Source organism: Ursus americanus, chromosome 2 (assembly GCF_024610735.1).
Source record: "Ursus americanus isolate L20-20 chromosome 2, mUrsAme1.1.p, whole genome shotgun sequence".
NCBI classification, from domain to species: Eukaryota; Metazoa; Chordata; class Mammalia; order Carnivora; family Ursidae; genus Ursus; species Ursus americanus.
The window spans coordinates 98,739,839-98,762,262 of record NC_142128.1 but is presented as its reverse complement, the minus strand read 5'-3'; the positions used below and the strand labels follow the sequence as shown (position 1 = coordinate 98,762,262).

The window sequence follows — 22,424 nt, the reverse complement described above, 5'->3', positions numbered from 1 at the left end:
CGGGTTCGGCTAGCGGGAGCCCTGGGGAGCACAGGAAGGGAGGAGGAGGGTGCGGTGAGAGTACTTCTTCCTGGGCTTGGCTTGAGCTGCGCCCCTTGACCCCGGGCACTGTTCCCTCGAGGTGGCATCTGGGCATGACCCACTTACGCCCAGTTCTTGAGTCCTGACACCAGCTCCGCCTCCTAAGTCAGGGCCTCTCCTGCCAGGGATCCGGTGATTCCTCCTCCCCGGTCACGAAGGCTTCCAACACGCAGCGTGCATGGCCAACAGCGGTCAAGACTTGGCTGACTGCGGCCTGTCCCTCATCAGCTGTTCACCCTTAACTAACTCCAAGGGCAACATCCTGCATGGAGAAGCTCGGGTAATCATTTACCCCATTTAAAACAGGGCCCAGATTCTTGGCTAGAAAAAGCCTTCATTGTAAAAATACCACTTCCTCTTAAGTCAATCTGTAAACTTAATTCAATCCCAATAAAAAGAGTAAGACAATTTTTTTAAAATTGGAACTTCACTCATGTAGAGCTCGTAAGAAAAGATTAAACGTCACGCACAGACGGAAGGAAGTCTAGAAGGGAAGGGAGTCCACCTCTATCAGGTATTAAAGCACTCATAAAGCCACAATAATTAAAATAGTACAGAACTTGTGCGTCAGAATACAGATACAGGGCACAGAGCAGAAAGTTCAGGAATCATTCCAAACACAGGAATTTAGCGCAGATACACTAGTCACACGTGGAATTAGAACAATGGAAGGGCCATCTAGAAAAAAAATCAAGTTCTAGATCATCTTGTCACAGGGATAGATTCTAAATGAAATACTGTTCATATTTAAGCATTTAACATTATATATCTTAAGTATATATTTTAATATATTGTTTACATATTCCTATGTGAATATGGTAAATCTAGTCTTTTATTTATGTATTTACTGTCTATGTATTTATACTGTATATCTTGTTTCTTAGTATGTTAACATTATGATAACATTATAAATACAATGTTTTTATAAATCCATAGACATTCTGGAAAAGACAATGGGAGAATTCCAATATAATCTGAGTGGAGACAGGCTATCAAATTGTAACCCGGAAGCCGGAAGCCTTTTAAATGATAAACTTAACTACATTAAAGTAAAAAAAAAAAAAAAAAAAAATCTACATGGTAAAAAAAAAATCATGATTAACAAAGTCAAACTAAAAAAGTAACAAGGAAAAGTATCTGTTACTCAGATCCAGACATTGTGTATAAACTTTTCTAGTAAATAAACGAGAGCTCCATAGAAAACTGGACAAAGATATCACCAGTTCACAGAAAAGGGAAAAACCAATGTCTCAAACATATTAGGGGGGCTCCTGGCCAGCTCAGTCGGAGGAGCACACGACTCTTGATCTCAGGGTCGTGAGTTCGAGCCCCAAGTTGGGGGTAGAGATTACTTAAAAAAATTTTTTTAAAACCTCAAACATTAAAAGAAGGTACTCACCCTCACTCATCATAAAAGAAACACAAAGTGGAAGTATGCTGCACCATTTCCACCTTTCAGATGGCAAAGAAGGAGATGTGGGGTCCCCGGAGCGGCTGTGGGAGACCCACTCTCATGCTCACCCATGAGCACAGAGATGCCACACAGAGCGCATGCCCCCGCAACACTGGGACCGGGACTGGCCCCAGAGATATACTCTCAAGAGCAACGGAGGGATGACATGGTTATTTCCTGGAGCCCTGGCTGTAGCAGAAACAGCTGAATGTCCACCCGCAGGTGACTGGGGGAACCAATGAGGGGCCACCTCTACCACGAGATGCCACGCAGCCACAGAACAGAGTGAAGATGTTCTCTGCTGACGCAGACTGACCTCCAAGAGGGGCTCAGTAAAACAGAGCAGAAGTGTGACTCCTGTCTTCATCAACTGAAGCTCTTTGCAGAGGGTTTATGTGTCCTCGCACTGTGGTTTCCTTACGAGCAACCCTAGATTACTGCCCTCCACGGATTATTTGATTATGTCCTTACTTACAGTGAGGAAAAATAGCTTAATACCAGTTATTCTAAATGAACATCATGATTTTACCTAAGGTCCCCCATCAGAATTGGTCTATCGTCAATAAGAAGGGCTAATCAGCTCACTCACTCCTCTGAACCTCAACGTGTGTTCTGTGGAAATGATTTCTCGAGAAGTTAACAGCTGTCCCTTGAGAAACGGTTTCTAGGGTCGAGTGCGTTTCCACGGGAAATGCAAAGCTAAGCTGGTCGAGAGTAGAGGCTTCCCAACAATGATCCGTGGTGGCTTTGGCGGGGAGAGGGGCACAATGTGCTTAGTTTCCACTTACTCGACCCTGGAACCTTCCAGTGTGCTTAGGGAGGGTATACCAGCCCCAGCCTGTGCAGGCAGGGTCTCCTGGAGCTGGGCTGCTCAGAACCAGATCTCCCCAGCTGGATGAGGTTCTTCCCCGGCCATCCAGCATCGGCCCTAAATGCAGGGACCTCCTCTGGCAGCCGAGCTCCTTCCGACAGCATCTGTCTCCTTCTCTCCCTAGATTTCCATACCCTCTTCTTTCTGGATTGTCTTTTCTTTAGAACCCATTGTTTTTCTTTACAAGACATGGTTTCATTGTATGCATTGGGGGAGGGGTCAGGCCCCAGAGAGGTGAGGCATAAGAAATGCTAGCAGCTTCCGTCTACTTTGCTTGAGGCTGACCCCCCAGGACTCCCCTGTCCAGCACCCCAGGCATAGGCAGGGACAAGGGTCGGAGCAGGGTCACTACCAGTCCTTGAGTACCTGTGCCGCTGGCCGTGCCCATCATTAAAGGAGCAGACAGGGCTCTGCCCAGGGGTCCCTGAACCACCCACTGACCGTCTGACTACAGGCTCCAGACTGGCTGTTCCCACATCCAGGCTCCCCCCCCCCGCCCCCGCACACCTCCCGCTGAACTCCTGACCCTCCTAATCTGTTCTGGAAGACACTCAACTGGTACAGGCCTGAGAGCCTGGGGATGGGGTGGGCGGTGATTTTCTGCCCTGCTTCCTATCGTAAACAGCCTCGCGCTCAGTCAAGCAGGAGCCGCCTACAGGTGCTTGCACCCCCCTTTCTCCAAAACCCCACACTGCATCTCGACTGAATTCCCAGAGCAGAATAGAGTCCTCACCCCACTCTGAGGCCAGACCTAGAGTAGGAACTCTGGAGAGCTTCGGAGAGTCTGAACCTGGGGTGGGGGGGGGGGCAGCTAGGAAGGGGGCCCAGGGGAGGGCGTCCAGAGCCAAGACAGACCTGCCCTATCTTTCACGTAGGTTGGCACGGAGCTCCCTCCCCCCCGCTCCCCAGTGGGGACCTCGGGATCCCTGCAGGAGATGTGCCCACTTGAGGCTGCGTGCGTGCCTGTTCCCTCCAACAACTGCCCTCCCTGGGCCCAGAGCCTGCTTGGAAGCCCTGCTCTCTCCCTCCCTCACATCTGGACACACGTGGAGGAACCTCTCTGGTTCCTGTCAGGTTCTGGGCTCCTGGCTGCCCTCTCTGTCCCCTTTGGCTGGTTCAGCTTTCCAGCCCGGCCCCTAGGAATCGCCCTTCCTGCACACCCTCCTCCCTGGGGCCACACTGTCCCAGGCGCCCTCTCTGCCGGCAGAGCTAGGTGCAGGTGCACAACCCAGGGCGCGCGGGTCTCTCGGGTGAGAGCCTTGAGTGCCTGGCGAGTGCACAGAACGGGCGGGTGCCGAAGGGTCCCAAGGAAGGCTGGGGCTGATGTGCTCGCTCACCAAGGCAGGCTCCCAGGGGTGGGGCTGGCCGTTCCCCAGCTGCTAGGCCGGCCTTCAGCGAGCCCCAAACCACAGGGGAAGGCCTCCTGCTCAGACCTGGGAGGCCCGACCAGAGGTGGGTGGGAAGGCGCACAGGACGTGTGCTAACAACTGGATTTGGGTCCTGATCCTGCTGGTGATGTGTGAACCTGGATACATTTCTGAATTTCTATGACCTCGTGTTTTCTCAGCTGTGAAGGGGGGGGTACTCAAAAGGTTGTTAGGAGCCAATGAAAAAGGGAAACTAGGGGAACCCGGATGGGCTTCAGAGATGTGGAACTCCATACATTCTGGGCAAATTCCGCATGAATGTGAACATACGAGTTTTTCTAGAGGAGGAGTCAGGGGAGAAAATGGACCCAGAACAGGCGAAGTCTCAGGCGTGGTGTGTGGTCTCAGAAAGGAGAAGAGCTGACAACGGGGGCGCATGAGGGGGAGCCGCACAGGAGGATGGGGGGCCGAGGGCCCCTCACAGAACATAAGGCAAGAGGGTCCTTTAAGGCCACAAGCATCCTGCTTCCTCGCCCTGCAGGCGGATGACCACCTGCTCTCTGCGGGCCTTGCTGTGGGGTTTGCACGGAATTTTTACCTATGAATTTGGTGTCCAAGGCAGAGAGAGTTCATGTATTAATTGATTCATTTGTTCAAGGACTACTGAGTGACATTCTCTCTGCCCCCTCTTCCCGCACCTGCTGGGATCACTAGGCCCCTTGTGCTCCTGGGCCCCAGGGAATCCCAGACCTGCCCCTCCCTCCTGACTTGCTTGGGGAAAAGTTGGACTGGGTTGCATTTGGGGTCATTAGGCACAGACTACCCCGACAAAGGCCGAAGTGTCTCCAGCTGGGCTCACCCCCTGCTGGCTCCAGCCTGAGCACAGGGGGCTGGGCCGCACACAGCCTTCCCCAAACAGCACTCCCGGGGCCTGATGAATGGCTCCTTGAAGGCCCAGAGCCCTCTTCTGAAAAGGTGAATTCATACAAAGCCATGTCGGTAAATTTCCAGGGCCGCGCTCCCCGGCCGCCTCTGTGTGCGTCCGCAAGGTCAGCTCTGTGCAGGGGCCGAGGTCACCCGGGGCCCACTGCAGGGAGCGGGACAGGGCTGGTTTCCTAATATTTATGGCCGCTGGGGGTTTTTCCAAGCAGGGAGCACAGGGCTATTTGTTGTGTGCTTGCTCCCGACCTCCACAAACGGGAAAGTGAGGCGGAGAATCCAGGAGATGCTGGGCTTCCATCCCCTCCAAGGAGAGTGTGGCTGCCTATGGCGGGTCCCAGAACGGAAGATCCGTGAGGGAGGGCCCGTGTCACCGCAGAGCACGTGTCCCTGACTCGCCGCACACACAGCGTGCACACGCTGAGGAAGGGCAGACAACGCGCTGCCCAAGGCCGGCCCTGCCACTTCCTGGAAGCCCTCCGAGCTTCAGCACCCCCCACTGTGTGCCCCTGTCCCCCATGAGAGCCTCTGAGCAACCCCATCCTTGCACTGACCCTGGCGGACACAAACACGAATCTCTTCTTCCTCCGGTCTGCTCTCCACTGCCTTGTTAACTCATTCTCCCCTCCACGCCTGGCGTGCAGGCTCCACACAAGAGTGGCTCTTGCTCTCAGGCGCTTGGGCCAGTGTCGGGACAGGCACCAGGATCACAGGTGGTGGTGAGCTCTAGGCTTCAACTCTGAACAGGGTGGGGGAATGCAGGAGGAGTGGGGAGGGTAAGGGAGAGGAGGGCTGCAGGAGGGGTGGGTAAGGGGGTAGGGGGTGCAGAAGGGGTGGGTTAGGAGGGTGGGATGGGAGGGTAGGGGGCTAGGGGAGATAGGCTTGACCTGGTCCTGAGGAGCAGGTGGAGGGGAGGAGCCCTTGCAAGGTTAGGGAAGGGTGGGTGGGGACACCCAGGCAGTGCAGGGGTGGCTCAGTCCAGGAGGAGTAGGGAGCAGGCACAGGTGGGACATGGCTCCAAGTGAGGGGAAGGTGAGTAGAGGAGATTAGACCCCAGCAGTTCAGGGAAGGTGGCTTCTCAGCCTCTCCTCTTCTGCGCCAGACCCTCCAGGTCCAATAAAACGCTTACACTTTCCAGAAGGGGCCGCTTCCTATGGGAGAGTGCCAACTCTGCCTGGACACCTGCCCTCCACCTCATTCCTTTGTCACCCTCCGGGACTCAGTCCCAGCCTTTGGGGGCGTGCCCCTCTTAACCCCTTGTTCTCCCTGTGCCATGTCCCCAGACTGCACTGGTGACCCCAGCCGGCTGAGTGCCCCTCTACCCTGCATGCTGGGGGGATCCCAGAGAACCCAGCCACCCAACCATGACGGGGTAGTGTGCGAGCAGCCTTGGGTCACCACTGGTGAAGGACAAGGCCATTATTCAAAGGGGAGGAACCATGGCATCTTCCAGAAATGGCAGCCACAGTATTTCTGGTTTCACACACTCTTCCAGAACCCTGGCCGGCCTCTGAGTGTCTCAGTGGATAGGGTTCATCAGACGGGGTGCCGCGTGACCCCTGAAGCTAGGTCATTAAAGTTGAGGCAGCTTTCTGGGGTCTCTCCTGGGATGAGCGCCCAGAAGTTCAGCTCACTTGAGGCCTCCATGGAAGAGGCCACGCAAGAGGCACAGGGACCCCAGAGGCCCCGCTGACCCAGCCTCCAGCCCACGTGCCAAACATGCAGGCAAAGGGCCTTCAGGTAACCCCAGCCCAGTGGCCGAAAGTGCGGGAGGGGCCCTGCGTCACAAGGTTGACCCCAGTCATCCTCCAAACCCATGAAAGTAAACAGGAAAATCCTGTTGTTTCGAGCCACCCAAGGGTGGGTTACGACGCTAGATACAGGGGTAACAAGACAGGGACCTTCCTGGAGTCCGCTCTCCTGAGATCTGGCCAAGACGCACCTGCTGACTGTAATGGCCCGCCCCTTTGGGGTGTGCCAGCAAGAGGGTGGCCAGCGAGGAGATGGCAGTGTGGCGATGGCGCACAAGGCGCCCTGTCACTCTGCAGTCGCCAGGGCACCCCAGGGCCTGAGATGCAGTCCACACGCCTGCCCCGGGAGGGGAGCACCCTCCAAGAAGCAGGGGCAGCCCCTCCTCTGCTGCAGCAACTCGCTGAGGGGAGAGCTGGAGCCCCTCCCACAAGTTCAAACATCCCAGTAATGCGCCCAACCGCACACTGCTGGTGCCTCCCAGCTGTGGGGGGGGGGGGGGCGGGTCAGCAGCCTTGTCAACTTGCCCATCATTTACCAGCGTGGCTCCCTCCTCCAGGCTCCCACCACCATCCCCCTGCATACCCCGGTGTTCGGTGGCTTCGGTGTTCGGTGGCTTCCCTCCAGGGGCGCTTTGCCACCAACTCCCCACTCCAGGGGATCCTGGCAATGTCTGGAGACATTTCTGTCAACTTTGGGTGGGGGCTGGTGCACGCAGTGGCCAGGGGCCGGGAATGCCGCTGCCACCTGCCCTACAGCACGGAGGGTGGGAAGCCCTGCCCTGTGTCCAGTCCCACTGGCCCTGGTCTCACTGCGTCAGTGCCTTGCTCCTTTGCTCCCCGTGATGAAACTACATAAATTCCAAACAGAACAGATACTGAGGTTGCTTCTGACTACATCTGACCCGTCCTGACACACTGGTGTTTAATGGTCTCCAGCAGAGGGGACAGGCCTAGGCAGTCTGTGGAGGGAGGCCACTGGACGGGCTTTAGAAGGGGCCAGAAGCCCCGAGGGGCCAAGCTGGGGCCACCCCTGGGAGCTGCTGGGGAGGGGCTTCTCTAGAGGGTGCTCACACCCTGCCAGGGGCCCAGGCCTGTGAGATGGTGGCTGGTAAGCCCCACACGGTGTCCCTCCCGTGACCCTTTCATGCCCCACAGCAGCCCAGAGGAGCGCACCCCCAAACCAGAATGCCCCCCACACCCAGTCACTGCTCATGTACATCCGCGGCTATGGGAGACAGGCCCCACCTGGCCCTGGTTAACACAAGCCTCCTTCCCCCAGCCAGCAGCGAAGGATCCAGACCACGTGTCCCTACCCCTCCCGCCCCCCGCTGGAGCCAGGCCCCCACAAGGAAGCAGGGAGTTGAGGACGTGAGCCCCGTGGCCCACGCCCTGACTGAACTCGCCTGGACCACCAAAGGCTGGGGAGGGAGTCCCTGCCCGGCACCTGCGCCCTGGCAGGGCCCAGACCAGCAGGAAGCCACCTGATGCCAGTTTCAGCTGCGGCCCCCAGCTCCGGGGACTGTGGCTCAGTGAAACCCACTCCCTTTCTCCCCGGCCCCCCGCTGCCTTCATCCACCCTACAGGAGGAGCCCCCCAACCCTCCTCAGTCCCTGGGAGGCATGCACAGTGTTGAACTGTGGACAACAGTCTGGGGCGGGGGACGGGCAGCCAGGAGCAGGAGAGAAGACCCCCATATAAAGTAGCCCAACAAGAATGCGAGTTCTTCACTCTCATCCACACCCCCCGACAGACAGAGAAGCCGAGTCAGGCAGCTCCCCACCCCAGGGAAAGGGAGGACACAAGCGTCACCTTGGCTCCCACGGCGCAGGCGGGTAACGGAACTCTGGCTGAAGGCGCACTGCAGGCAGAGCGTGGGCCCCGCGGGTGGGGCGCAGGGGACGGCACGGTGCCCCTTGAGTCTTCTCTGAACACCACCTCCTGTCCCTCTCCACGACTTCGGGGGCTGCGGGTCTTGCAGCGCCCGGCCCACAGGCCCCGCAGGTCCAGAAGGCCGGCACCGCGCGGGCGCGCACGCCCCTGGCCGCCCAGGCCCACCAGACAGCCGGCGGGAACAGAGCTGCCCACGTGCAGCTATTAAGCCCCTCCCACGCGCGCAGGCGCACGGAGCCGCACAGGTGCGCTCAATTTCAGCCTCAGCCCTGCGGCAGGTGCTCCTCTTGTCCCCAGTTCGCGGATGAGGCAACGGAGGCTTGAGGCGGACCGTGATCCGCCCAAAGCGAAGAGCCACACGCGGCAGAGCCACAGCCACGCTCTGCCTGGCGGACACCCACGTCCCTACTCTGGACCCTGCTATTCACAGGTGTTGGGCCGGAGGCATGGGCCCAGCCCGGCTCAGGCGGAGACACACAGGCCTGTGAGGACCGCCCCAGCCCGGAGAGTAAGGGGCGGGAGGCTGGACCCCAGCGCAGCAGGGTCAGCTGCACCGCCCCGCAGTGGCCATAACGCGCACGTGGCTCGGGCTACCATCCTGGAGGCAGACACAGACCACTGCTGTTCTGGTTAATGCACACCTGGCGGGCGGGCTGCCCCCCGCGGTGTGGACCACCCTCCTCCTGGGGCTCCATCACCCGCACTGCTACTGGCCAGCACCTCGCCAGGCCCCCTGTGGCTGACATTGTTGGGGGGTGATCTGAGCAGGGCTCCCCAGACCTTGGGGCAGGGACATGAGCTGAACCCCTTGGGGGTGGGGGAGGGTCTGCCGGCAAAGGGTAGCATATGATGGAGTCACAAAATGTCAGAAGTAGTGGGACCTTAGGAAAATCTGACCCAACTCTCCTCTCAGAGGCAAACAACAGAGGCCATAGGGATGTGGCCTGGCTCCTGGCTCAGGGAGCACCTGACAAGGGAAAAGTCGCAGTGTGATCAGAGGCCAACCAGGAGCAGAGGGAGCCCCTGTAAACTCCTCCTGGGCACCCTGGGGCTTCAGATGCAAATGTATGCAACTATGGGAGGATTCTTTGGGGGAGAATTCCGGCTGCCTCTGCTCTCTGGGGTCGGGAGATCAGGAATCCTGCTGTGTCCTGGCCAAGGCAGCCAGGGCAGGGCAGGGATCTGCGGGAAGACAGCAGGGTTAGCAATCCAATGGTCCTGGCTTCTGTGACTGTCTTAGAGGCAGCAGGAAGGGAGCTGGGAGCATGGCCGCAGCCTTCACAGAGCAAAGCGAGGAGTATTTATAACTGGAAGGGAGGCTGGGAGGAAATGAGTCATCGCTGCCACACATCTGCTCCAGGAGCTGGAGAGGCCCCAGCAGGGCAGTGAGGATGGGGCTGGCTGCGAAGCGACTGTTGCAAAGAGAAGAGAATGTATTTACTGTCTCCACCACACCAGCGGACACTTAGTTTTTAGTCAACCACATGCACTATTTTTTTTTTTAAGGCACCTGCACATTCCAAAATAGGGGCATCCTACAGGAATCATAAAATGCAAGGAGCATCGGAAACTGCCACAGCCCAGAGGAGCCCATGCAGACATGAAAACCAAACAGAATGTGGTCCCTGAATGGGATCCTGGAGCAGAACCAGAACACTAGTAACAGCTGAGGAAATCTCAGCGCCGTATCAAGTGCTGGGTCATGAGCTGTAACAAGCACCAGAGCTCAGCAAGATGGGGCATCTGGGTGTGGGGCAGGTGGCGTTCTCTGTACTGTCCTCTCAATTTTTCCATAAATCTAAGACTGTACCACAAAATAAAGTTTATTAGCATTTCAAAAGGCACCTACTATAAAAATGACTTTTTAAAAAATTATATTGTGAATCATCTAAAAAATTTTTTACAGGGGTGCCTGGGTGGCTCAGTCAGTTAAGTGTCCCTGATTCTTGGTTTTGGCTCACGTCATGATCTCATGGTGGTGAGATCAAGCCCCATATGGGGCTCCACACTCAGTGTGGAGTCTGCTTGGGATTCTCTCTTGCCCCCTGCCCCTCTCCCCTGCTCGTGCATGTGCTCTTGCTCTCTCTCCCTCTCTCTCAAATAAATAAATCCTTAAAAAATAAAATAAATAAATAAAATTATTTACAATACTTACTAGTAGTTAAGTTTGGGGGAGTCAAATTAGATGCAGATTTTCAACTGTGTGGGGTGTCAGTACCCCTAACCCCCCATGTGGCTCCAGGGTCAACTGTAGTGTTGTTATTCCCATTGATGGAAGAGGAAACTGAGTCTTGGACAGCTTGGGAACTGGCCCAAGGTCCCCCAGGCTAGTAAGTGGTGGAGGCAGCAAGTGCTTCTCCAATGGGCTGGGCTGTGGGGGGTGCACCTGTAGCCAACACCCCCCAGTAGGTGCTCTGGGGACCCATGTACCTCTTGGGTGTGGAAGCAGGGGAACCCCCCTCGGGTCCTGGAGAACAACCTCCAGGTGACAGTGACACGGGGCTGTGCCTTTCAAGAGCTCTGACACCTGCCGACAGCCTCGAGCCCTCCCCTGCGGGCCTGGGGTGGGGGGTGCTGTGAGGGGCTGTGGTGGGCTGTGGGGACTCTGGAGAAAGCTCAGCAGAGGCACAGTGAAAACCCAAGGTAGGAGGAGCTCAGCTTCTGGATTTTCCGGGCCCCTGGGGGCAGTTCCAACCTGTAAGAGCGGTTACCACCAGCAAGTCCAGAACTGTAGGGGCAATTCTGCAAACACATCATGAACAACTTTGCTGGGGCTTCGGGCTGTGCTCCTGGGAGAGGGGGTGATTTGTGGACAGTCCACTGCTGGGCAGCCCCGTAGGGGCGGCAGGCCCCCAGAAACGCACAAGTCCACAGACAGTACCGCTCGGGGTCCCTGGTGAGCCAAGCGGGTCTCCGGGCAGAAAGTGACTTGAGCTCTGAGAACATCACCTCCCGGTCCCCTTGACACAGTCATGGCATCAGGGCAGCCTGGAGGAGCACAGAAAGACTTACAATCGGACCCACTCCTCTCCTCTGGCGTGTTTCAGCTGCGTGGCCTTGCCTGTATCCCCAGCTGCACCCCAGCGCTTTCTTCTGGTCAGCATGGTGGGAGTTGGGGTGACTGCCTGCAACAGGGCACACAGAAGTGCGGTGGTGGCCAGGCTGTCACTCCTGCGGACTGTCCGGCCGCGCTCCACGCTGGAGCACGTGGCCCACGTTCTGTGGCAGGCTGGAGCAAGGACTTTAGAACAGCCGAATGCCTCATCTGCGTGAGGACTTGCCCACATTCTAGGAACCGAGCCCCGGCTGCCACCTCCAGTTGTGTGGCCAGGTGCCACAGCCACGGCTCCGTCCCACATGCTTCTGAGCCTGCTCGGACTTGGTGACAGTCACCACCCTGTGCCCAGAGGCCAGAGGCAGGGTGAGAGTTCAGACACCCACATTTCACAGACGGTCATCGAACCAGGAGCCTCTGAAAGGAAAGGCCAAGAGAGCAAACGGCCTTAGGAATTAGAGACCAATGCCTGAGGAATTCTAAAAGGGCTGATCACACTTGATCTTGATTCTACTTGACCCAGTGCAGATCCCAGGAATTTTACCCCTGGAATGTAAGGTCCACTTGTCTCGTCTCCGAGAGGCCTGGTGCTGTGTAAAGAGGACTTCAATCCTGCATTTGCTACTTGCAGTTTGGCCCTTGAGATGTCCTAACACTCTGAAGTCGATGTTTGGGCCACATGCGGAGTCCAGCCCAGGTGTGACAGCTGCCACGTCTGTGGCCAGATTCCTCAAGCCCCGGGGCTGGCCCAGACCTCTGTCAACTAACTCCCATTGCCCAAGGACCCCTGGGCTTCTATTGTTTGTGGGGAAGAGGGAAGGAAACGGGGGTGGGAGGGGGTGTTCTCTGCAGGTGAGAATGAGCTCAGGCATCTCAGGGTGCACACAGACGCTGGGCTCAGGCCAGCTGGTCATGTTCTCTGAGAAGCATTTCCTGCAGGGGCTCCCAGAGTCACACAGCTGCCCGGACGTCCCTCAGGGACCGAGGCTCTCCAGCCCGCTTCTGCAAGTGTAGCCCGGGGGCTGAGGACACAGATCCTGGAGCCACGCTTGAGTCCCAGACCCCCAGTCACACTGTTACTCCCGGGACCTCCTCATTGATAAGAATACTCCCAGCACCGTAGGGCTTTGCCATCATCGCTGAGCGTCGGGTGCAGAGTGGTCACTCAATGAACACGAGCGGCTATTACTCTGAGTATCGGAATCTGTGCAAAGTGGGCCAGGAAAGGAGGTACGATTCTGGGTGGCCAATGTTGTTACTGCTGGATAGCCTGGGGGGCAAGTGGAAGCTGACCGCAGGAAGCAAGTTTCTGACTTATCGGAGCAGATAATCTGCTCCAGTGGCCACGGACTCCCATTTATTACGAGAGGATTCTACGAGCATCTTAAATAATGGTCCCAGGCCCACTGTTAAGACCTCACGGAAGCCTCAGGAGACTTCATACCAAAGCTGGACACTCGGCAGGTCCAGGCTCAGCAGGCACTGCGTCCAGGAGGAAATGGGGGCTCGGCCTTGGACCCTCACAGTTCTGCCCCGCCCTCCCGTGCGTCTCATTTAAATGAACATTACAACCACCTTTGCAAGGAGAAGTGCTGCTTCCCGCTGTTATGATACCATGGTGAGCCGCCCTGCAAACATCGAGAACACCCTGGCGCTCTCACTTCCGCTCAGCAGCGAGCGCAGGCTTTCCTCTTCCCTCACACTGAGTCACCATCCCCGGTCCCCCGAGAATGGAGGTGTCAGTGCTGTGACTGGCCTGGGGGAGTCCTCCCACCTGGCCCTCGTCCAGAGCCCCACTGCATCACAGGCTACTAGCCACTCTGCCCCTGGGGTAGGGTGTGTCCGAGTGCAAGGGGTGACTGAAATCCAGAAGCCCCTCTACCCTCCGGTGGGAGTGTCTGTGTAACCTCAACAACCAGCCCAGAGCGGGGGACACAGGAGGCCTCACATGTGCCTCGGGATGGGTGAGGGGGAGAAGAAATTCCAGGAGGCTTCTGGAAATGGAAACCACGAGGCTGCCTGGGAAGGGAGGGAAGGGAAAGCCTTGCAGACAAGACCCTACAGCCCATTTCAGAGGCCATCACTTACCCAGGGCTCCTTGGCAGATGTCCGTGCGGGTGGCCCCTCCAACAATAAACTGCGGGTCATCGCAGATCTCCTGGGAACGAGACCCACAGAGTGCTGTCAAGCCGCCAGGCACATGTTTTTGGGGTTAGGACACCTCCATTCCCAGTGGGTGCACTTTCTTCCCCCCTCCCCCAGGGAAAGTTTTGCAGTTAGAGACAGATTGCCATGGGGTCTTTCTCATACCCCTTCCCCGTGGAACCCCAATGCCCCCCACTGCCTACAGCCCACTTTATCTCGCTACTTCCTGGGGCCACAGCAGCATGGAGTGCTGCCTCTCCGCCCGCTGTGGGGTCCCTTCATTCTCCGGGGCCAGCCCCGCCAGCCCCTCCAGCCTCTCTCCTCTGTTCTACACGCCAGCTCTTTTGTCTTCATGGGATTCCTTTCCCACCCTGTTCTCTCCTGTTTCACCTCCTACCATATTTCAAGCCTCATTGCCACCTCCTCCACGAAGCCCTCCTTCACAGTCCAGCCCTTGCTCATCTCTGAGATTCTGAGCCCCAGAGCACTTGTACTCTGCAGTCCGGTATTTGACTGTGCAGCGTCTAGTGGTGATGGTGCGTGTGTGCAGGGGAAACGGATCTAGCCTTCTGCATTCGCCCACCCGGTACCTTCCCCATGTTACCAGGGAGGAAACAGGCCAGGGAGATAAAACAACGTAAAACAATGTGTCCAAAGTTAGCAGCTCGGAAGACAGCGCTGGGATTTGCACTCACGGGCTGATAGCTAATACTTTCTGCTCCTGCTGGGGGCGGGGGGCTGCCTCTGCCTCTAAGGGTGTTACAACCTCACTGGTAACAAAACTCAGGATTATTCCACCTGGAGCCGGATGGAGGCCAATCTTCTATTCTGGTCCCTCCCGCCGCCCTCTGTTTCCTGATTCTGAAGCGCTCCACCCCAAAGCCGCAGAGGAAGCCAGGCATAAATCTGGGTTTTCGTGGGCTTGGGCGACCTCGGTGTGCAGGCGCTCTACCCCACACCCCGCTGTGTGTCCCTCTCGGTCAAGTGGAAGCCTTTCCTGGGTGGGGCCTGGATCCGTCCCCCTATCCCCTGTCCCAGCGCTTCAATCTACAGCAGAGCACATTCCTTTCACGCCTCGCCATGGTCCCCTCCCTGCGCAGGTCGGTCTGTTTGGGGGATGACGGGACAATGAGAGCGTGTTTCTGCTGAGCAACCGAACCTGCCAGCCAAGCACTTAAGCAGCTGATCAATGGACACACTGGGCTTGGTGCCGAGAACCCAAGAATCACACCGCCGTTCCTCCGTGCACCAGGCTCTTCCCCCAGCAGGACTTTTCCACTGTGTTTCAGAAACTTTCCCACACCTCAGGCAGCCTCTCCAAGGAAGGCAAAGCTCAGGGTGGCCCTTGGAGGTGCCTCAGGAAAGCGAGCCGTGCGCCGCACGTAGGCACTGGATTAAACACAGATGTGACAGTCCCGGGGACGGGTCGACAGCTTGGGCTCTGGGTCCAGACAAGCGGGGTCTGAACCCTGGCTCTTCGACGGGTCCTAAGACCCCGGCAAGGTCCTCCACCGCTTTCGGCCTTGGTTTCCTCATCTATAGAATGGGGACGCTGTGACAGGTGTACCTCCCACAGGGCGTTCTGGGGGTTAAGTGAGAACTTGTGAGACCAAGTGTCCTTGGTGAGCACTCCACAAAATCAGCTATTTTACTATCACTGAAGAATAGGGATGATAGTCCCGGAACCCGGAGGCAGGAGAAGAAGGGTGGAGGCTGAGTAAGGGACCATCACAGACGGCTGGGCTCTCGGAACACAGTGGGACTCAGGCGGCTGCCCCCGCTCTGACCTAACTGCCCCTTCCCAGCCCTGGAGTCGGTCAGCAGCAAGGTCAGGAAACCCCTCCATGGGAAGGAGCACACCCTCCCGCTCAGGGCCTGCCCGGCCCACCACTCCCTGCTCTCCCTTCCTTGGGACCCTGTTTCACCAGCTCCTCCTGTTGGCCCGTCTCTCACCCCTTCCTCCCTGGTGACTCAACACATGACACATCCCCTAGCCTCTCAAACCCCGCGGCCCGCCCTACCCACCACTCCCCTGCCGCTTTTCAGACACCCTTCTGAAAGGAGCTGAGGACGCTCTTCCCTGTGGGTCCCTCACTGAGACGCCTACAGCACCCAGCCATCCGGCTCGCTCCACCTTCCCACCGCGGCTGGTCTGCCGAAGTCGCCAATGACTCCCTGGTGTCCAAATCCAGGGGACATTTTGTTTCCCTTGCCTGACCCCAACCACAGCAGTGCTCGAGAGGGCAGGACAGAGGCAGAGGGCAGCTATGAGCTGTGGGCTCTGCACACCCACAGGCTGGACAGAGCCCCGGCTTCACCCCGGACACCTGTGCAAGCAAATATTTACCTCCTGCAAGCCTCCAGTTCAACTGCCGAATGGGAACATAACAGCCTCCCTGCCTCCCCCCACCTCCACTTGTGCAGCTCACGGCCTGTCTCGCCCTGAGCAGGGGTCCTGAGATGGCTCCAGAGCTCTCTTCCTTCTGGAAGCCCTAGTGGCATTTCTACCTGCCAGATGACCTGCCTCCCCTCACCAGCCCCTAAAGTCTAAGGAGGCAGAAACGAGGCATACTGTGCCTGGCACATAGTAGGTGTTCTGTAAACGCTTATTTAGTGAATGAAAGAACAAGCGAAGGAGTGTGCAGATTCACTCTGTAAACTGTGAGTGAGGCGTTACGCTAGTTTCAGGTGAATACATTCTCTAATTTGTCACTTTCACAACTATAACTTCATTTGAGACTCTTTACAATCCTGCCTTCATTCATTCCCTGGCTCCATGAAGAATCCCTGTCTTTCTGTTCACAGGTGTATCCCAAGCACTGAAGACAGTGCCTGGCGTGTTACCAGGTGCGCAGGACCACTGGACGAGGTGGCACCGATCTCTGGGGACACACTGGTGACCAATACACACGTGGCCCCTGCAGTTCAGTGCAAAGGACAGATAATATGTAATTATATCTATAAATCGCAAAAACACTTGAGGAAAGTTAACAGGGCTCCACAAGGAACACTAAAAGATAAACAATAATAAAGAGGAAAGTACTTAGGCAACACCTCTCCTTTTAGATGAAGAAATGGAGGCAGAGAGGCTTAGAGGTCCAGGCAGGGTCACCAGCAGGTTAGCAAAAAATGAACAAGTGCTGGGGACCCCGCCCAGGGGGCATTTCTACTGTATCTGATGCGTATAGGCTGGGTTTGGGGTAACTGATGACCTGGGAGGTCCAGAACCATGGACGCAGGGTGGCAATCTAGAGTCTGGGTTCCCAGGCAGCCTTGTTCAGGTTTGGTGGGGAAGCCCATGGAGTGTCCCATGGCAGGTGGAGCCAGCAGGGGTCCATGGCAAACGGGATGGACAACCGGAGGAGGGGGCAAGCTGTCCCAAGGCCTGCCAGGGCAAGGGTAGGGGACAGGACAAGGGAGCTTAGAGGGTCCCTCCCCCCGAGGTTGCCCAGGGAGGATTCTGGGCCAGTGGGAGCATCTGGCTCCCTGCTGCAACACTCCTGTCCTTCGTTACTCATCAGGGTAAATGTTATGCAGAGGTCTGGCCATCTCCCATTTGGAAAAATAAACACGAAACTCTGATTGGATAAATCTAACCACGACTGCATGAGACAATCCTTACTCACAGAAGAACCAGGCTAAGGATTTCCCTCCTCCCTGAAGCAGACACAAGCTGAGTTAGAGCCAGACTTTTCCTGGTCGATACTGCCTCCCACCCTCGTTTCCCCGCAGACCCTCCTCCCCACCATCTCCCCGCGGGAGTCCAAGCAAAGTTTCCCCCTGGCCCCTTATGTCACCCCGACGTCTCGTGGAGCCGAAGGCGGCTCCCCTGGCGGGCCTGCTAACTGTACCGGAGGGCAGGGCGCGCCTGACTGGCCCGGAAAGCGCCGGGGTGGAGAGAGGCCAGGCCCGCGCTGCGGACGCGCCTGAATAACGGGGAGGGGCGCGCGCCGTGCGCTCCGGCCGCATTCCCAGCGGCGAGTGCCGGCCCTCCGTGATTCCGCTGCGCTCGGCCGGCCGGAGGCCTGGGCCCCGCACCCTGCGCACCCCAACCACACCGGGCCCGCACCCTGCGCACTTCACCCACCCCGGGCCCCGCGCCGTCCCCCGCCCACCCCGGCCCCGCGCACCCCGCCGCCCCCGCCGCGCGCCCTACCGTGGGCCGCTTCCACTCGATGCCCTGCGTCTTGCTGGAGTAGGGTCCCAGCTCCTTGAAGCCCAGGGAGGAAGGGATGGCCGGGAAGGAAGGGTCCTGGAAAAGCGTCCCGGCCTCCAGGCACTCGTCCCGCAGCGCCTCGTAGTCCTGGTTGAGGTACTTGATGGACTTCTCGTGCGAGCCCAGCCCCTCGGCCGTCTCTCGGTCCTTCGCCAGCTTGGCCGCGATGCCGGCCATGGCGCGGGGTCTCGACAGGGGCGCGGCGAGGCGAACAGGGACCGGCGTCGGCAGGGGCGCGGCCTGGTCGGGCGCGCTGCGGCTGGACTGCGGTCGCCGGCGCTGCAGGAGGTACCTCCCCCAGCAGGAGGCGCCCCCTCCCGGCGGGTGTGGCCTCGGCGTTCGTGGGGTGTGGCCTCAGAGTTCGCGGGGTGTGGCTTCGGCGCCGGCGGGGTGTGGCCTCGGCTGCGGGGGGGGGGGGTGGCTTCCAGGCGGGGGTGTGGCCTCGGCTGCAACCGGCGGCCCCCACCCGCCGCCAACTCCCCGCCCCCAGGGCAGGAAGGCGGGTCCCGGACTAAATCAACCCCCATCACCTGGGCCCCGACTTTGTGCCCAACACTGCCGGCGGCTGTGCAGACTGTCTCTCATTTAAGGCTCGCAGCAACCCCGGGAGAGGGGTGTCCCTCCGCTAGGATTCCCATCCTGCAGAGGCGAACAGCGGGCCTCGGAGAGGTTGGGTGACCCAGTATCGCATCAGCGGTTGCAGGCAGCACAGGGATTCCGAGGCCTCAGGGCCAGTTATAATCACACGCTGCACATCACACACAGGGTTCCGGGGTTGGCAACTAAAAATACATCCTCGCAGTTAAATTCGAATTTCAGGTTAGCACCAATATCTCCATAGTGTAAGTATGTCCCAGATATTGCAGGGGCATACTTATACTGAAAAGGTACTCGTTGTGGGGCTCCTGGCTGGCTCAGTCGGTGGAGCATGTGATCTTGATCTTGGGGTTGTGAGTTCCAGCCCCAGGTTCCTGTAGAGGTTACCAAGAACAGGTATTGTTGTTTATCTGACACTCACCTTGAACGGGAGGGCGGGGTCGATACTGGTGGGGTGTTTGGAGAGCAGTGTCTGCTCCCACGTGGGTGAGGGGTGCTGAGGTGGGGGGCGCCAGCTTCTCAGCCACCAGGGAGGCGTGGGTGTGCCCAGGACTGCTGGTCCTCCCTCTCCCGGCGCTAACAGGCAGGCATTTGTGTTTCAGTGGGAAACTGGGGCGAATTTGCTCTCTCCACCCTACCCCGGGGGGGCACTTGGCCTTGCTGGAAGACATTTTTTATTGTCAGGACTACGGATCTGGGATCCCTGGCCTCTACTGGGCAGAAGCCAGGGATGCTGCTCAACTTCTTACACTGCGGGATGGCTCCCAAAGCAAAGTGATCCGATCCCAAATATCAGTAATGCTGAGCTGAACATAGGCTTTAGAGCACTCCTTCCCAGCCTACCTGCCGGTCATTGTGTGTGTTGTTTTATGACTCTGAGTTGTAGGTAACCTTGGCCCTGCACTGTAGAGATACACATGAATCCTGTCCGGTGCAGGGGTCTCCCCGCTGGGGGGGGCGTCAGCTGAGGCCGTTCGCACATTCAGGTCAATAGTCTTCATTTCATACAAACTGGTTGTTCTTGCACTTTCGCTTTGAACCAGATGTAGCATCTGCTTAGTTGCCTCATTTAATTAACGAGCTAAATGAAATCTCTAATGTGCTCATTTTAGAGCTAGATAAGAGTCGTCATGATTTAACTTTTTTATTTTTTATTTTTTTAAAGATTTTTTATTTATTCATTTGACAGAGAGAGAGACAGTCAGCGAGAGAGGGAACACAGGCAGGGGGAATGGGAGAGGAAGAAGCAGGCTTCCAGCAGAGGAGCCTAATGTGGGGCTCCATCCCAGGACTCCGGGATCATGCCCTAAGCCGAAGGCAGACGCTTAACGACTGAGCCACCCAGGTGCCCCATGATTTAGCTTTTTAAAAAAAAATTATCTTTTAGGGACGCCTGGGTGGCTCAGTAGGCGAAGCGTCTGCCTTCGGTTCAGGGCATGATCCCAGGGTCCTGGAATCGAGTCCTGCATCAGGACTGCTTCTCTCTCTCTCCCTCTGCTGCTCCCCCTGCTCATGCTCGCTCTCTCTGTGTCAAATAAATAAATAAATAAAATCTTTAAAAAAATTAATTATCTTTTAGCCTGAAGAACAGGAAGAATAGATTGTCCATCTTGAAACATAGTTTGAGATTTGAATATTTAGAATTTGTCTGCAAGACAATGACCTGTCAGGAAACACTTAAAACTCTTTGGAAAGAAGGCAAAAGAAAGAAAGAAAAAGAGAGAGAGGGGAAGGGAGGGAGGAAGGAAGAAAGGAAGGCAGGCAGGAAGGAAAATAAATAAATAAATCCTGGGTGTTTTCTGCAATGTTAGGTTTCTTTTTTTTCTTTTCCTGGAGCCATCTCTTATTATGAATCGTAACCAGCGCCAGACCAGGGAGCAGGTGCGTGGTACTGCAGGTGGGTTTCTTCTCGGCCGGCACCTCCAGGACGCCCTCCATAGAGTCCTCAGGTGTGAGTTCCGTGGCGCGCGTGCGCAGTGCGATCATGCCCGGCTCCACACACACCGCCTTGCAGCCGGCCCCGCTGAAGTCCTCTGTACAGCGGGCCAGCTTCTCGTAGTCCACAAGACTGATGTTCATCTTGCGGGAGTGGATCTGCAGGGTTCTGGCCCGGGCCTCCTCGCTGGGCATCGGGAATTCAATCTTCCGGTGCAGACGGCCTGAGCGGAGCAGTGCGGGTCCACCATGTCCACCCTGTTGGTGGCTGCAATCACCTTTACTTGAGTGTTGGGTTGGAACCCATCCAGTTGGTTCAGAAGCTCCACAGTGTCCTCTGCACCTCCCGGTCTCAGGCCTTCTCTCTCTCTCTCTCTCTCTCTTTTTTTTTTAAGATTTTATTTATTTATTTGGCAGAGAGAGAGCAAGGGAGCACAAGCACTGGGGGAGCTGGACAGGGAGAAGCAGGCTCCCCGCTGAGCAGGGAGCCCGATGCAGGACTCGATCCCAGGACCCTGAGATCATGACCTGAGCCCAAGACAGATGCTTAAGGACTGAGCCACCCAGGCGCCCCTCAGGCCTTCTCACTAAGCAGACTTGCAGGGGATCCGATGATGAGCTCGTGTCTGTGCCTTTCCTAGTCTTCAAGCTATTTCACAACTCTTTAAGTTTTAGGAGCTTGATAGTCATGCAAATAGCTCTTGTCCATATACAGGCAAGTAGGCTTTGCCTGATGGAAGCTGGGCCCCACAGCGTCCCTACAGCTGTCTACATCCATGAACAGATCTCAATTCTGCATGCTGCTTTTTAGATTCTCCTTTGAACTTTTTTTTTTAAACACCTACTGGTTCCCTTCTTCGTTAACGAGTTAAATAAAGTCTTGGACCTCTGTTCACGTTATATATGTATGAGAGTCATTGTTTTACTCTTTTAGGGAAGTGTCTTTTAGCACGCTTTTGTGCACAGGCCCTGATGCTAACTTGACGAGTTTCCAGGGGTTGTCGTGGAGCGTAGGGTGTGTGTTCATTCTGTGTGGCTCCACAGAGGGAACTGGGACCGGCAATGGGCTTCATGGGGTGCTGGATTTAATTTAACAAAAAATGCTTGCACACCGGCCCGCGCTGGGCCTTGTGGAAGGTTACTTTCAGGGCTTCCCAGTTGAGCCGAGCAGTGGAACCACTGAGAATTCCTTACTAATCAAAGCTCACAAACACCTGATCCCTTTGCACCAAGTGCTTCTGGAGTGGAGTTGCCAGGCACCCATTTCCATGGAATCACCCTACTTTGGGGTTTGGGTTTGTAGTCACCGATATTGTCCCCTCCGCCATTGTTTCTTATCCTTGACAAGTGCTCAGTTGTCCATTTCTTACTCTCTGCCTCACTTGACCAAACTGTAGTCAGGTTTTTCTCTTTCTTACAGGCATCTGAACTCTGCTTGCCTGCAAACCTGAGCAGACACGAAGTGGAATGTGGCCCCTTTATTGGCTTCGGAGACCACGTTCTTCCCGTCAGACCCCACTGCTTATTTCCCCTTGTTCATCCGGCTTCCCCTGAAAAGATTCTGCTTATCTTGGGGCGCCTGGGTGGCTCATTCGGTTAAATACCTGGCTTCAGCTCAGGTCATGATCCCAGGGTCCTGGGATGGAGTCCTGCATCGGGCTCCCAGCTCAGTGGGGAGCTTCTTCCTCTCCCTCTGCCCCTCCCCCAACTTATGCGTTCTCTCCTGCTCTCTCTCTCTCAAATAAATAAATAAAATCTTGAAAAAAAAAAAAGATTCTGCTTATCGGGGCGCCTGGGTGGCACAGCGGTTAAGCGTCTGCCTTCGGCTCAGGGCGTGATCCCAGAGTTCTGGGATCGAGCCCCACATCAGGCTCCTCCGCTATGAGCCTGCTTCTTCCTCTCCCACTCCCCCTGCTTGTGTTCCCTCTCTCGCTGGCTGTCTCTATCTCTGTCGAATAAATAAATAAAATCTTTAAAAAAAAAAAAGATTCTGCTTATCTCTGTCTGCCCATCCTTTACCCTGTAAGAGACAATCCCTTTCTGTATGATGTTGAGATGCTTGCAGATTTCTGAGACTGGGAATGTCTCCCTGTTGCAATAGTCTTTCTCTCTGATTCAAGTCCT

General features: G+C 56.5%; 1 protein-coding gene across 1 annotated transcript in view; it reads right to left on the bottom strand.

Annotated features, from left to right (window-relative positions):
- The window catches only part of CAPN2 (calpain 2), a 41,356-nt gene extending 23,285 nt beyond the window's left edge, over window positions 1–18,071 (bottom strand). The window contains exons 1-2 of the mRNA XM_045797100.2: window positions 17,709–18,071; window positions 13,496–13,565 (exon numbers count right to left, since the gene is read on the bottom strand). Of these exons, the coding sequence (XP_045653056.1) occupies window positions 13,496–13,565; window positions 17,709–17,945 (307 nt within the window). The 5' untranslated portion in view covers window positions 17,946–18,071. The remainder of the gene's footprint in view (window positions 1–13,495; window positions 13,566–17,708) is intronic.
- Between the last annotated feature and the right edge of the window lie 4,353 nt (window positions 18,072–22,424).